General features: G+C 35.8%; 2 protein-coding genes across 2 annotated transcripts in view; both read right to left on the bottom strand.

Moving 5' to 3' along the window:
• The window catches only part of LOC144441329 (polycystin family receptor for egg jelly-like), a 28,738-nt gene extending 16,547 nt beyond the window's left edge, over positions 1-12,191 (bottom strand). Inside the window, exons 1-13 of the mRNA XM_078130885.1 lie at positions 12,128-12,191; positions 10,841-11,049; positions 9,265-9,436; positions 8,539-8,835; positions 7,806-8,009; positions 7,203-7,418; positions 6,157-6,867; positions 5,013-5,666; positions 2,595-4,710; positions 1,803-1,987; positions 1,139-1,306; positions 771-917; positions 183-328 (exon numbers count right to left, since the gene is read on the bottom strand). Of these exons, the coding sequence (XP_077987011.1) occupies positions 183-328; positions 771-917; positions 1,139-1,306; positions 1,803-1,987; positions 2,595-4,710; positions 5,013-5,666; positions 6,157-6,867; positions 7,203-7,418; positions 7,806-8,009; positions 8,539-8,835; positions 9,265-9,436; positions 10,841-11,049; positions 12,128-12,191 (5,289 nt within the window). The remainder of the gene's footprint in view (positions 1-182; positions 329-770; positions 918-1,138; positions 1,307-1,802; positions 1,988-2,594; positions 4,711-5,012; positions 5,667-6,156; positions 6,868-7,202; positions 7,419-7,805; positions 8,010-8,538; positions 8,836-9,264; positions 9,437-10,840; positions 11,050-12,127) is intronic.
• A 2,841-nt stretch (positions 12,192-15,032) lies between these two features.
• Positions 15,033-16,607, bottom strand: LOC144441244 (anaphase-promoting complex subunit CDC26-like). The gene has a single exon (XM_078130800.1). It carries the CDS (start codon positions 16,550-16,552, stop codon positions 16,268-16,270), a length of 285 nt encoding a protein of 94 aa, XP_077986926.1. The 5' UTR covers positions 16,553-16,607; the 3' UTR covers positions 15,033-16,267.
• Positions 16,608-17,152: the final 545 nt, after the last annotated feature.

Raw genomic sequence — 17,152 nt, 5'->3', positions numbered from 1 at the left:
ATACCCTTCAGTGTAAAACCTCTCTCATGAATATTCCAGGTTCAAAGTTATACAGCTGACTTGCCTGGGGCACAATCGCTGTTCAAGTCCTGCCAAAAGATTTTAGCAATTCAGAAATAAAAGGCAGTGCTGCGACAAGTCTTTTACTCATAATGGACAACAGATTGCTGGGTTGACATTACCTGAACAACAAGAGACAACTCTGTGAAATCTCCAAGTGAGTCATAAACACGAATATCAATGTATAGGTCTGGATTTCCCAAGGGTAACTTAGAAGGTGGACAATATGGGTCAGCCCCATAGTAGAACACATCACTGTATTCAAAGCCTACACAAACAAAACATGAAAATGGAGATAAAACAAAAATATCAACAAACAAACAAAACAAACGTTAAGTTGAAATAACATGGTTTTATGGGGATTTGGGTAAAATGCAATAAAACTGAAGGGAAAACATATCAGTAATATAATTGTAATATAGAGATATTCATAATGAGATCCTAAATGAGGACATACTATACACACATTTATATCAAATTGCATTTAGCGAGTTATTTTGGAAAAGTTTGGGCTCTGTTATTGATGATTAGCTTTAAACTGTATTATCATTGCCAGAAGAGTAAAAGTTTGTTCATGGTACACTGTGTGCAGGTACATACAAATATCTTCAACAGCTAATCACACCAGCATTTAATTATGATACTTCATTTAGACAATATCACTTTTCATGAAACGCAATGACCATTTAATTCGTAGTAGACAATCTTACCTGGATGTCTGCTGCGAAACTCATACAATAGACCATAGTTAGTAGAGGGTTCATCTCCTTTATCTGGATCGGGCTTGGTTAGTCTGTTTACACCTTCATCCATCCAATCATAACAGATAATTTCAAACTCTGTCTCTAATACGTAACCTAAAGCAACAAGGAATGGAAAAACATTACGGATTATCGTCCGAATACAATAATAAGCACTGCCTAGCCAATTGCTCTCTTCATCTATACATGAATTAATGTCTGCAATGGGTGTGAACAATATTTCGAATCAGTTGTATATTTCATGATATACTTTATGATAATTTAGTCTTTCACGTAGTAAAGACTACTTCTAAATTTGTTGACGACTATATACTTACCACTGTTTGGACTTACTCTACACCAACCATCATATGGTGATATATTTGTGACAAACTCTATTTCAATATATCCTGTCTTGCCATCCAGGGTAGCATAAACACGGAATCTATATCTTGCTGCATCTTGTAGATAGCCCGGTTTTATCGATATGCCCGAGGCTGTGACACCTGTAAAATAAAACCAAACAGTCTCTAGCTGGTTACATCCATGCTATGACTTGTTCATTGTTTTAACAGCAGTGGTTCAAAATATCCATGCATGCTTATTATGTCGTGTCAGGTGTGTCAAATCGGTCCTCTTCTTTTATGGTGGCTGATAGGGTGGCATGAGACTGCACATCTTGCAAAATATGTCATAGATGGTTTTAATATGAGTAACTGTCAACGTAAATTAAACCTCAATGCAACTAAATATAATCTAACGTTTATGTATACAGCTCAATGATTAAGGGAACAGAACCAAATTCAATGCACAGACAAAACTAGCACTGAATGTGACAAGAATATCATTCATAAGGTAAATTATATAATATAGACAGACAGACAGACAGACAGACAGACAGATTAAGTCACAGACACAGACACAGACACAGACACAGACACAGACACAGACAAAGACAAAAGCATAACAGAATGTCTCTTACGGAAGGTAAAAATAACTCACCAGTCGATGTCCAGGACTCAATATCCTGAAGAGTAACAAATTTTCCATTGACACTTTCATAAAGCTCCAGAGTCCAAAGAAACGTCATCACTTCATTCCACTCTTTTTTACTACAACTATCACATGATGAATTCAATGTTAAAACACTGGACGGGTTGACTTTCATACCACAATTATTGATACACCTAGATTAAAACCAGAATGAGATTAGTGTAAGACTGCAACAAGACCCAATACAAAATATCATCTTCAGTTACTCACCTAGTATATTTATAGAAGCATAACTTCAACAAGATATCTCAAAATGGTAATTTATTCAAAGGGGCATGTACATGCATTCAATTTTTTAATCAGTTCTACATGTATCATGAAGGAGCGATATCACTTATATCATTGCATAACAAGATGGTTGGACTAATCTACTTCTTATGGGAGTTTTCTGATGTGGTTGGCTATAGGTAGAATTTGTTCTCATGGCAGCATTTTGAAATCAACTCAGAGTTTTTGTTTACTATTTTTCAACATTCATTATGCATAGATTTCAACACAGATTACATTGTAGTGTATGATTTGTGAAGGTAATAGATATATATGATACATTGAGAAAAAAACCACAACTGTGTATGGTAACCAAGGAGATATTACTTTATATCCATGCCACTCTTCATGAATTCTATTTTGTACAAGTAAAATTTGCATGAATTAATGACAAACTTTGATCTTATCTGTGAATTCAATACAATTGCTCTTTCCTAACATAGCTACATCAGAATTAGGTGCTGTGATACTTACGTGAGAGCCAGCACTGGAGGCTGTTCTGCTACAATCTCATTCAATTGCCCAAAGCACTTTGTACGCACATCTTTCTTTACTAAAACACTCACAGCGTAAAATGCACCAACGATTAGATCCTCTTGTGGAATACTGAATTCACCACGGTTTTCTACAGCAATTCCAAAACAAACATCGTGTGGTGGTTCCAGGTCTACTTCATCACAGAGAGAAATATTAGTATCCTCTGGGTGTACAGCACAGTACCAACTGAATACAAAATTAGATGACTCACCAGCTGGTGTGTCTGGGTCGTAAGACAACTCTACTGCATTGATTTCAAGTGGGCTTGTCACTGCCACTTTCCGGGCACTACCACCTGTGAGACCCGCAATAAGTGGAGATGACGTGATTCGAACATATACATTCTGTGTTGTTATGATGTCAGCTACGTTGACCATTCCGACTGCGACGCTTACATTGTAAAATCCAATATCAAATGTGCCAGGTTTGAAAACAATCTCAGAGTAGTGTGATTGTTCAATGTCAACCGGAGTCTCAATAAATTCATCAGGGTATATTCCATCATCCAAGCGAATTACATTCCAGATGAACTCAGCATAAATACTTGCCTTGCAGTCAACTTCAACAGTACTTTTGATGACTATCTCTTCTGATTTCCTATGAATACGTGGATTGTGAATATCCTGTCCGTCACCATTCATTTGTACTTTTGGAAAGTTACAGTCTTCTTTGTTGACTAGTAATGGATAATAAAGCTCATGCCATTCAGCAAAGTTGCCAATACCAATTCTAACAGGGTATATACCATTTGTTTCAAAGGTTTTATTCATCTCAATTGTATTGTCGTGGGTTATCATCCATATTATCGGACTGTCATCACCGTAGTCAAGCACAAAATACAATGGTGATCCACCATCTACTCTCGCTGTCAGTGTAAACTGTTCGCCTTCAGCTACGAAAGGCTTCAAATGTGAAACTTGTGGTCTACGGGTACTCACTTTGTCTGTGATCATGATAAGAAGGAAATGTTGAGCATATGACACAAGGTTTGTACCATTCAATTCCAAACCGTGTTCACCTCTATAGATATAATCTTCCACATGAATGTATGCCCAACCTCTCTGCTCCTCCTCACTGTAACCAAATCGACTCATATCTTTACCATCAAACCGTAAGGAGAAAGACACATTGCTGCCTGCAGGAATGGTCCAAGTAAAGGATATATTCTTTCCAAACTCCGAAGTGAAAGGTGCCAAGTTTATTTCCGTTACTGCAACCTGAACAACAGCTGTGATTGATGTCTCAAGTTGATATAGTGCATTTGAGCAACTAACTTGTATACCGTAAGTACCTTCACTTTGGTACAGATGACTTATCTCATCAAAGTAACTGGGATACAAAGTGAAAGTATTAACATGTGTTCCGTCACCAAATGTCCAATTACAGTGTACATGGGACCCTGTGGGTATCACTCTGTATATGATAGTCTGATATCCCAGAGATGTTGGCTCACTGTATATAAACAAATCTGTTATATTTTCTATAAGTGCCTCGACTGAAACGTTGTATTCATATTCAACATAAGCACCCCCAATATTGGCAAGTAATGTAACAGTGTAAGATCCATTCTCCGGAAACGAATGGTACACTACTTTACCAGTTGTACCAGGATTTTCTGCTGCGAAGTAATCATGACCAAAATCAATATAGAGGGAGACATCTACATTGCTACTGTATGTCAAAGTAATTGGTACACTTTCATTAACCACAGCACTGCCATCACTTCCAGCTAGAATATTCATATCTAAAAGTTCTGGCACATCTGCAATTTCAAGGAAACCAGTGGACCGCCAGACACTCTGAGCTGCAAGACCACCACAATAGGTAGTTATGTCACCTGGACAGGAGTAATCGCATTTCCCGATGGGCAATGACGAGGTTGGAAGGGTGCTACCACAGCGACATTCATTAGCATTGTTTATACCAGCAAAGTCTAGACCTGAACGAGCACATGCCAGTCGACATTTTCCAGGTGTTAGTTCTAATGGATCCAGAGTGGAATCTGAAGGTACATCTGTCAGGGAAATGTCAAAGCAGCCCTCTAGATTTACTTCTGTAATACAAAATAGAGAATATTCTGTCAGCACTGTCGATACAACTCGCATTGTTTGCTATACTTGTATCTAAAATATAAATGGTTACTCATTTATGGAGAAGCTAAGCAGTAACAATTTCTTTATATTCTGATTATAATTTACATACTGCCCGCATGTACGGAAATATCATAAAACGTCTTTCAACAATGTATGTCTGAATGTCTGGGGTTTTACATCATTCTGGAATTTTTTCATAATAATTTTACATTTTCTACATTACAAAATATGACATCAGTGGGTTCACCACTACATTACTTACCTTTGGTTGCAACACTGTCTAATTCATCTTCATGAATCCCTTCCCAAAACCTTAGTTCATCAAGTTGACACTTTCCAAATGTTTGGGCGACATCATTCGGAAGCTGAGCAGCAAACAATGGTTCTGAAGGGACCCCTGCAGTGGCCGGGTAGGTGTCCGTGCGTTCGAACCCTTCTATTTCATTTGCCACCAAGACACCATCAATGTACAATTTTAATCCATACTGTGATACCCAATCAAAGAATAGATGTGACCAAACATTGTCAACTAACATAAAATGAATACGCCACTTCTGAATATCATTGAAAACTGCAACTTCATAACGACCATACTGAAACGCAAATGAGAAACCCATGGCAACACCGCCATTGGATATGAAGTACACGTCTTCAAGAGGTATTTGACCTTTGTACCAGAACGAGACAGAAAATCCAAAGTGACATAGAAGAATATTTCCTAAACATTCTCCAGAGAATAAACCAAGATTGACTGATTGGTCAACACCATTCAAATCTATAGCTGATCCAGATACTGCATCAGATGATAGCGAAACAATGTTGTTCACTGTGGATTGGATATTTGACTTGGTAATCAAACTTGTCCCTTGAAGATCATCAAATGGCCAATGATAAGACACTTTAGGCGCCATCAATGCTGTAAATTATAACACAGAAATTGTATTTTTTCACCAAGTTAAACACTGTAATATCTATATGACAAAATTTCAAAAATAGATGAGTGATATGGCAACATCTATATTGTATATATTTGGTAGACATACCATGCATATTAATCAGTCTAATTTGCATAATTAAGGTTTCATTAGTAAATGACAACTATAGTTTAGGCTTTGCATTGGTCTTGCTGATTGTTCATCTAGTTGGCCTTATTTCTTTCAGTGCATATTTTTGTCTTACTGTTCTCTTTTGTGCTAAACTCTATCACTGCATTAATTCTTTCTTTGATATTAAACACAGTGTCAACAAATATATCCTAGCAGTGTTTATGTGAATATTACTATCATATTTAATGATATAATGATAAAATATATATACTAAGTTGATCAAGTCAAATAACAGTGGGATATTGAAATACAGTACCCAATTTTGCAGCGCCCAAGTGTTATTTAGGAAAAACATAGTACCTGAAGTTGTTTCAAGGGTGACTTCATCACTAAAATACCAAAATTCATCCATAAATATGTTGTATGAATTACAAACTGGATCTTGGCAATGACCAATCGTTAAACCAGTCTGGATTGAAGCCATTGGTGTATCAAAGTTTACTGGAGATACATCGTTAGTGTTCAATTCTCCATTAATATACATCTTAACTTGGCCATCAGCACTTGACACATATACATGTACCCATTTGTTGATAGTTAAGAACCCTGTCGCTTTCAATGTTGTGGCCATAGGTGAGATCGCTTTTGTTTTCGATGTTGTGGTCGAGCCTTCTTGGCGAACGTAAAATGTCAGAGCAGATTGGTCTGTTGAAAAAGCCAGATAGAAACCTCTATTGCCAGCATCGGGTCGGAATGACAAGAGTTCTAATTGACCACTAGGTGGTGTAATGTCAATACCAATGTAAACCCACAGTGACAACGAAAACATCATAGGACAGTACAAATCACTACCAACACAGCCTGATTGAATTTTGCTGACGTGACTTGGGCAAGTCAAATACGAAGATGAAGAAAACTGTAATACATTATCCCGATCGCCCTCACTACTTAAAGTTACTCCGATTCCGACACCGTCACAGTCTAACAGATCTGGGTACACCGTTGTCTTCCCGCTATCATAATTATCCATTGGCAAATAGATGTAGTAAGGTGTATCACCACTGGAAGAACCTGTAACATCACAGATAAAACAACAAAGATCAACAATAGCAAAATTCACACCGACTGGGTATACAAATACCATGATTGTGTCATCTCTCAGCTAGCTGCTACACCTCTTCAGAAGGGTTGATTTACTGAAGGACACGATCGATGCATCTTATAGTCGAACAAGGACAAGGAAACATACATGCAACTTGAACTTGTAATATGGTACCATTAAAATTGTTTTCATAATGTTATATAAATGGATTGATTGTCGTCTCTCTATTCTTAAAAGACCATATCATCTTTTTTCATAATTTCACAGATAGAAATTGACATCGTCAGCTAAAGTAACAACTTACCCCCATCAGCAGGGTAACCTCCTACTTGGCAAATAAAGTAATAACTATCCAGATCACATTCCACATCTTCCCATTTCCCATTCTCACTAACATCGATTATAACACAATCTTCGTTGTTACCAAAATCATCTGGTTGAAAGTCTATCCAATTGGAGTAGTCTATATTAGAATTATCCTCCCAAATAAATGTACCTTCTAGTGTGTTATCTGTAAGTCCTAAGGACAAAACGGGACAAGAGACTCTTTAGTGTGTTATGTGTAAGTTCTGAAGAGAAAACAGGATTAAAGAAGCAGATTATTTAGAATAATCAACAAGATATAGAAGAGATGAAAACAAATTGATATTTGGCACATGTAACTATGATCAGTTCAGCTGACATATTAGATGTTCTATACCTAGTAAACTTTGAAGACTAAACACTTATATACATATACATACTACTCCACTAAATAGTAGTCAGTCCGTGACATATCAATGATGCGTGTGCATTCATGTGTGCATGTGTGTGTGTTTGTTGCTGTATAGGTATTTTGCTGACTTGCTGATGCGGTGCATGTTCACAGGGCAAACACACTTAGAGTCAGAATATTTGAAATACTTACCTATCATAAGTTTCTGACCAGGATGATACTTAGATAAATGAGTCATTAGTTCTTGTTGTATCACTTCAGACGAGACTTTGGCGAGATGGCTGGCCATGGCATCCTGACAATAACTGGCAGCGCTGTCATAGTTTTCTTCAACTTCTACCACACGATGACAAAATCCTCCAGCTGGAAATCCATCTTCGATAGTACATTGTATTCCTATAGAAGAGAAGAAAATGTAAGATCTTATGCATTGCAATTTGTGAATAAACATAAACATCACTTGTTGTAACAACGATTGACCCTCATTCTGTAGAACTGTCTCTTTTCTGTACCATGCATGCATACACATATAAGAAGCCCTTACATTTACTATAATGGAATTTATTATCAAACAAGAAACGAGGCAGATTCTATCCTCTTGATCTAAGTCGGTATATACAAGTAATTTTGATAATATTGGTACTTGATCGGATGGTAAAACGTAGCTGTATTCATATAACATGATATTCTAATTTATATCACAGCAGCTCCTGTTTAAACTTTATGCAAACTTGAATAGTTTTAATTTTAATTTTCATCACATTTCCAGCTCTTGGTGCATGATAAATTAGTCATTACTATTTAAATATTGGCTTTTCTGTGATCACACAAAAATCATATGGCATCTTTCACTATGGAGTTTAAAATGATACAAATCAGTTAAAATGGCACAAATCGAAAATGGAAAATGTTATATCAAAGTTACCTCGTTTGCACACAAACGGTAGCAATGTATCGCAGGGTTCAGTACCCGTATCACCATTGTTAACATCAAGCTTTTCACAAGCTGTGTTGGTCCATACATGACTGATTTCTGGTGGCAAATTTTCTAATAGAGTGTATGTAACAAATGAATGCTTATCTTCAGTTTCCACGCCAACAAGTCCATCATGACCTTTGACCTGACAGTACTGCTCAGCTGAAGTATGATCCATCCTTGGCCCACGATACAGTGTGTAACAGTATCCCCCATGTACTTCTTCACCCTCATTGCATACACCATCTGTATAGTGTGAACACAAACATATAATATTTACCAATAACTCACAATGCTGTACACTATTAACATGTATGATATGTGAGAGACGTTGTTAGGCCTATAAGGATTTGTTCAGGAGTGTAACTAGAGTTAGGGTTGCAGGCTAATTTGCTGGTCTATTTAATTGTGCAGTGTTTTAAAAGTAATAAAAAGTACTGTAACACATACTCCTATACCATTCCTAGTCTGTGACATTACATTTGTTCAGGTAACAATACATATTCTATGCATACGCTTTTGCATTCTACACATGTTTTAGATATAGATCACAATTTTTACTGATTCGAAACATTTTCTCATCACGCCCCCCCCCCCCCCACCCTGTAAATTTACATAGTATCCACTAATGTGTTCTGACATTTTTTATCAAAATTATTGACATTCTAGACTTACGAACTTCACAGATGTACTTGTTTGTATTCAGACAATCAGTTGTGGTCCAACGTCCTACAGCCCCACCCATCGTCATAACGCAGCCATTACTTGCCCCAATAATTGGTTCACCACTGTCCCAGAATGACTTCCATGCAGTATCATAATCACTCCAAAGAAATGTTCCTGTCCCCTAAGAAAGAAACAAATAAAGTTAAAATAATCATACAGGATTGACTCATTAGTCTTGCAAGGGCCTTCAGTTAATCACAGGGGGAAGGAGAAATCAAGCCTATCTCAGTGTCGTGTGAAATGTGGCCCTGCCTGACTACATTCCCTTTTCTAAAAGATTTTTAGATTTTATACAGATTGGCCAATGCTTTGACACAGTGAGTAGTTTACGCCACACCCCTGTCACAGTGAGTAAAGTAATCATTGACTCTCAAAGTCCACCAAAAAATGGATTACAGAGACATTTGCTGAACTCATAAATAGAGTTACTTGATAAATTCTAATGAAAAATTCAGCAATTAAGGTCTAGGGTTGTCCGCAGTATGTAGTTGGACTGATTATAGTCATGACAACAAGTTTATATACGAAAAAGGTACAGACAACATTAAAGATACAGACAACATTAAAGGTAAAGATAACATTAAAGGTACAGACAACATTAAAGGTAAAGACAACATTAAAGATACAGACAACATTAAAGGTAAAAATAACATTAAAGGTACAGACAACATTAAAGGTAAAGACAACATTAAAGGTAAAGACAACATTAAAAATACAGACAACAGTAAAGGTACAGACAACATTAAAGATACAGACAACATTAAAAATAAAGATAACATTAAAGATACAGACAACATTAAAAATAAAGACAACATTAAAAATAAAGATAACATTAAAGATACAGACAACATTAAAGGTAAAGACAACATTAAAAATACACTGTAACAGACAACAGTAAAGGTACAGACAACATTAAAGGTACAGACAACATTAAAAATAAAGATAACATTAAAGGTACAGACAACATTAAAGGTACAGACAACATTAAAAATACAGACAACATTAAAGGTAAAGACAACATTAAAGGTACAGACAACATTAACGGTAAAGACAACATTAAAAATACAGACAACATTAAAGGTACAGACAACATTAAAGGTACAGACAACATTAAAGGTACAGACAACATTAAAAATAAAGACAACATTAAAAATAAAGATAACATTAAAGGTACAGACAACATTAAAGGTACAGACAACATTAAAAATACAGACAACATTAAAGGTAAAGACAACATTAAAGGTAAAGACAACATTAAAGGTACAGACAACATTAAAGGTAAATACAACATTAAAAATACAGACAACATTAAAGGTACAGACAACATTAAAGGTACAGACAACATTAAAAATACAGACAACATTAAAAATACAGTCTACAGACAACATTAAAGGTACAGACAACATTAAGCCTTTTAGATAAGTCACAACTGTATCAATAAGCAAGAAGTGATGAATAGTCAACTTGACAGAAATAATAAGTCTGTCAGTTTTCAATTAGAAACAATAATTATATCATTACATACATTTATATCATATAAGCCAATCCAGTAATCTCCTCCTAACTGTTCAACTTTTGAGGCTAAGTACGTCAACTCTGCATCTGTGGTTATTTTGGCTAGGTTGCCACCTTTCATATCCTCACAGTCAGTCTTTGCATCCTGCCAAGTGTTCAAAGACTCTTCAAAGCAGTATTTGGACCCCTTAAAGTAATCCCATCCTGTTGTACAGGCACCTGTAAAATAATGCCAATAGTTAATACAGTATTTAGTTACTGGCATCGAATTGATACCAGTTTCATATTATGAATATGAGTAGCAAATGTATGAATGATAGTTTAACACTTTCTGAATGATACAGAAATGATAAAGAAAAATGTTTGGTTCCAGTTACCTGACTCCATCCCAACTAGTTTTTTTACTGCTGATCCTAAACTTTTTTTTATGTATTTAAGAAAAAATAAAATGAAATAATGTAAATTGTGAAGTCTTGTAAGAAATAGTGGATGTGGAAACTGACATCAACTTAAAAAGACAATATAAAACTGTACTTCCAATCTGTAAGGGCTGTACATCTGATGAGAAGAAACCAATAACACATAAACCATATGGAAAACAATGGAAAACATAACTACCTGAACTAGACACTACACATAAAAAAAATGAATAAAAAATCTACCTACCTATTCTAAAACTGACCATTATTGGAACTACACAATTTTTTTAGGCCTAATATACACACTTTCTGAATTTCTATATAGACGGCATCAAATCAAAAGGTATGAAAGATAATTGTAATATCTCCCCACAAAACCTTATTACTCAAAAATGTCAAACATATGCCTTACCCTAATTACAACAGGTGTTATAAAAACAATTTGAACTACCAAACCTGACATCAAAAACAACAATACCTCAAACTTTTCATTTCACATCGAGTCCAATTACCCTGAATATCTTCATATATAACCTTAGGATCAATATTTCAAGACCCTACGATTTGCAAAGTTCAAAGCTACCAAAAAATGCAAGGTCTAGATACTGAGAAAGTGGTGCAATTGAATCAGAATTATGCATACACTGAGCAGGTTTTTTTAATAGATTTTTTGAAATGCTTCATAGCCAACCTGGGTTAATACATTGTACATGTATATTCTGAGGCAGACAGAGGCAAACGGTGGAACATAACTTCTATAAAAACCATGGCAAAAAGTGAGAGAAATGGCATATACATGTACCTTCGATGTCACAGTGATTCCATGTTTTTTCTGGGTAGTTTTGTAATATGATTTTATAAGTAGTGTATACACTTACCAACTTGTCCACTTCTATTACAAAGATTGAGAAACACCACAGCCAGCAATATTTTAAACTTCATATTGGAAAGTCGCTGCATTGGTTCGTTTATCTCTGTCAACATTGAACATACGAATAATGCCGTGTGTCCTTCATGTCCTCTTCTAGCGAAGACTAAAGAAATGCCAAAGTAATGATTGCTAGTCATGTGTCCGTTGATTACTTAAAAACCAATTAATTAGTCGTTTTCAAGCCACAATTATTAGTAATTACAACATTAATCACTAATTGGGAGAGATGAGATGATTACTTGTGATTCTCTAATGAAGCAAAGCGACCATATTAGTTCAAGCATGAAATTAAAGACACCAGACTATAAAATCTAATTGACTTAAACTCTCTGTATTCGATCTAATCTCAGCTGCATCCCTATGTGTAGGGAATTTTCACCTTTCGCATTTCAACATCGCACGACCTCTCTACAATAGAGGGATAAAAACAGACAAATCAGGCTAAAAAAAAACTTTCTGCACGCTTTGGCAAAGCATTCCACAAAACGCTTAGCATTAGCTATCACACCTCTAGAAAAAAAAGCTTCAACATTGTTTTGGGTAAGAAATGCAATAATTGTTTAGCTTTTATGTGCAATTAGTGTAATTAAAGTCAATGGAGTGGATCAATAGGATTGATCAACGAATCGACATCAATTAGGAAAATTACTCTAAAAAATTGACAGATTAATTATCATCTGATTTATTATACTTTCAATACAACTAATTGATAAGTTTTAAAATTAATATAAGAGAAATTGTTATTTTGTTCATTGTCGACATAGAGAATGTTAACTTTTATTTATTTTATTTCCTGTTCATTGGATTACTTTGTTCTCCCATCAGTAATTAGTTCATTCTCCTTGAGAGACACAGCAAGGCTATGTAATTAGTTCTGGTGTATTTCCATTAATGTATTAGATGATAGCATGTACACAACAGTTGGGCCTCCAAACAATGACTGTCAGTCAAATAATTGACAATACAAATATAAAGTTAACCTAAAAAATGTCTACATATACATTATCAAATGAATGCTACACAAGGAATGACACTACAAAAGATCAACTTTGTGGAGTGCCAAACCTGAGATGTGAGATCCTGAGACTAAAAAATATGGTTGATGGCATTTTGAAGAGCAACAACCTCGTGCTTCCATAGACCATGTATTCCCACATTGGTGAAGAGAAATGAATCATTATGATTATGTAAATTAGCAATATGCAAATAATGTCCATCGATATACATTTGTGTATCATATATATAAAAAGTTTTCAGTCATCAATATATCAATCAAATTTAGATTAAACTACAAGCACATATTGATGATAAAACAATTGAGCTACCACTAATTCCTTAATTTGTAAAACTCATTAATTATGCAAATAAGTTGTCAATGTAAAGATGCATTGAAAGTTGGAAGTTACATTTAATCAGAATAAAATTAAATGTTGATCCCGATATATTCAGTTTGATAATCCCCCAGATGTTATGACCAAAGATAAAGTGTTGGTGTAAATGATACCGTGGTACTTATAAGGTCACAGAAGACAGACAGACAGACAGACAGACAGACAGACAGACAGACAGACAACATTGCCTTCCATTTTTGGAGGTAATAAAATGCCATCACCTCAAGCCATACAGGTGGTTAAAAATTCATTATACCAAGTATTAGGGGAAAGTGTCCATTAAATGGTCTTGAAGGAAGCTTCATTGTCTACCATTCTGTCATCAGCTACCACTTCAGAGAGACCTGTATACTCACTTCATATTTAGGACATTCAGCATTACATTGAATCATTTCCACTTATGAGTATTTGACAGCCCTGAATGTTAACACCTAGAGTAATTTGACAGTCTTGAATGTTAACACGTAGAGTAATTTAACAGTCACTGTCTTGAATGTTAACACCTGGAGTAATTTGACAGTCTTGAATGTTAACACCTAGAGTAATTTAACAGTCTTGAATGTTAACACCTAGAGTAATTTGACAGTCTTGAATGTTAACACCTAGAGTAATTTAAGTCTTGAATGTTAACACCTAGAGTAATTTAAGTCTTGAATTTTGACACCTAGAGTATCTTGACAGCCCTGAATGTTAACACCTAAAGTATCTTGAGAGCCCTGAATGTGAACACCTAGAGTAATTTACATGTAACAGCCCTGAATGTTAAGGTCTAAGAGTAATTTACATGTACCAGGTAACAGCCCTGAATGTCAACACCTAGAGCAGTTTGACAGCCCTGAATGTTAACAACTAGAATAATTTGACAGCCCTGAATGTTAACACCTAGAGTCAATACTGACAATGCTAGTAAAGGCAGGTGTAAGATATTCTATGATTTGTACATGGATATTATCATTGATGTTCATATCTCTCTAATGTCTATGTAGATAGATATACATTGCTATTTTCAACAGTTCACATTAAACTGACTGATACAGGCACACCTAGACATTTGGTATTTTAATAAGTATAACAAGGTAAAGTTATCAGTGTCTGAATTGAAAGACGTTATGCGACTAATCATGTATACAGTACGGTTATGATTTGAGCATACTTACAAAACCAAATCACTCACAAAATTCACAAATCACTCACAAAATTCACAATTGTTCTTATTATGTGACAACTTATATATATTTACTCAGTGACTACATCTTGGTATACACACAAACATACAAATTTCTTGATTTTACCAGATTGTCTATGACATAATGTAAGAAATAAAGGCATTTACTGATATGTAATTATGTCATGCCATGACAATAAAATCAAATGCACATACATGTATAGAGTAAGTTAATTTATTTTGAGTGGACATATGATAAACTCAGAAACTTAAATGCAGATTATTACACAGACATGTACAAATGTATAAAATCACAGGTATTGCTACAAGGAAGTAATTCTTTGGGAAAAAAAACAGTCATTCTATTAACCTATGTTTTCACAGAGTTAATTACAACTCTAAGAGTCAACTCAAGGTGAATTGCAAAATATGTTTTTTTCTTAATTGTCCAGTGATAGTTAATCATGACATCTCACTCTTTAGTGTAGCTGCTAGATCGTTGGGAAACTCTGCTAACTTTAAAAGTGACCACAGGTCGTAAAATGCCTTTATCATGTGCTTGCTAGTCCAACAAATGTACTGTCATCCTTCAGTTTTGTTCAGCAACCTTGCGAGCGCACTGCAAATCTGAGGTGTTAACATACGATACTCCCATGATGCTCTGCCTCGAGCACAGAGTCGGATATAATCATATATGTGGTCTGTATGATTCTGTTCTCAGTCAGAAATCCAAATGATCTCAAACTTGCGATCAAACACAATTGCCGTCACTTTTTAAATCCGCACAGATTTTCTCCAATTTTATTCAACTGCACTGCTAGCAAGTTTGAGACCACTTGGATTTCTGACTGATAACGGATTACACCGACCAAATATATCTGACTCCCTGCTCATGTCAGAGCGTCCTCAGACTACTAAGTACTAACCACAAGACTATTCATTGTCAAGCCAGGAGTTATCACTCATGAATGTGTTAACATACTGACACTTGAATGTATATCAGTTTTATCTCTGAACAAAGTAACAGGGCACAATGCCTGCCTATAACTTCTGTACATTCCCTCTTGTTGTAATGTTGAGTACAAATGAAGGTCTCAAAGTCTTGACTGTTCTGGTGAATGATATTTAAAACCAGATAGCCAGGTCTCCCATCTTCTCGGGGCCAGTATCCATGTACATGTACTAGCTAAATAATATTGTTTGCATTGACTGTACAGTAGAGATATCAACCTCACTTTGAAGTGTCATTACATTTGATGTTCCAAACTTCATACAGGAAATAAAAAGTGGCAGCACATATAAATATATTCCATCCCTGTGTATGTTTGAGCTACCTCTCAAATGCACCAGTTCCATTCTGGGTGTACATGTAATTAGGCTTCCGTTCTGACTTCATAATCTATTCCTTATGCCAGTTACGTTCCCATGCTGCCATGGTAATGATAGTAGTACACGTCTGTGAACTGTCAGGTAAAAACACCAGACGTACGGACAACCACGATGTTTGGTATGTCACAAATGTACACAAAGATTAGTTTCCGCCCCGAAGTTCGCCAATCCTGCTTGATGTCACTGTTACAGTTTTGGGATCATATCCTATTCTTTCGTTGATTTCTTTTTGCCTAGATTTCGGATCGGACACTCCTGATCCTGTAGCAACATCTAACGTCGCCGTACCACCACCACCGCCACCAGCAGCAGCAGCAGCGTTCATCTCTCTTTGCTTCTTCCTCTGTTCGACTTCCTTTTTAACGGCTTCGAACTCTTTGAGATCATCGAGAGTCATTTCAATTCGTGTTGGTCTCCGCTTTATCATGCTTAATAGTTTATAATAAACAAGGAAAGTTAGCAGCAGCGTGTATCTCGTGTGTTTACTTGAGTGATGAAAGCGCGAACAAATTCAAATGTATAACCTCGTTCCGGTTTCCGTCATTAAATATTGTTGTCCTTGAACGTTTAAAGATTTATTCTATAATTGATGAAGTATTTTTCAAGGGTATATATTTTTAAAAAATATTTTCTATGACACCCCTAAGTAAAGAACGGTCAAAATACATAAGATAACGATCCCAATAAATTATGGTCAAGTTGTATTCAGATTCGGCGTAACATTTGAAAGTGATTCAGATGCCGAAGCCAGTGTTGCTGTAAATGCTGTATGCTGTCAGCTTTGTCCACAAGATAAGATACAACGAGAAGGTAAGTTTCCAAACTGAAAGAAATACCCGCTATCTTCTTAGCTGCATGACAAAATAGCTAGCTATCAGGGGCCAACACATGTAGACGAATGTTCATGATTAACGTGTGGTGTCCACGGACCCATAGTTCAGCATGTGGTTATTTATGGGTTGCGTGCCATGCCATGAGCATGACCAGCTGACTGTTGCATGTTGCGCACTGGACTCGATCGTGATCT

Source organism: Glandiceps talaboti, chromosome 10 (genome assembly GCF_964340395.1).
Source record: "Glandiceps talaboti chromosome 10, keGlaTala1.1, whole genome shotgun sequence".
Lineage (NCBI taxonomy): Eukaryota > Metazoa > Hemichordata > Enteropneusta > Spengelidae > Glandiceps > Glandiceps talaboti.
This window is presented reverse-complemented; position numbering and strand designations above follow the sequence as displayed.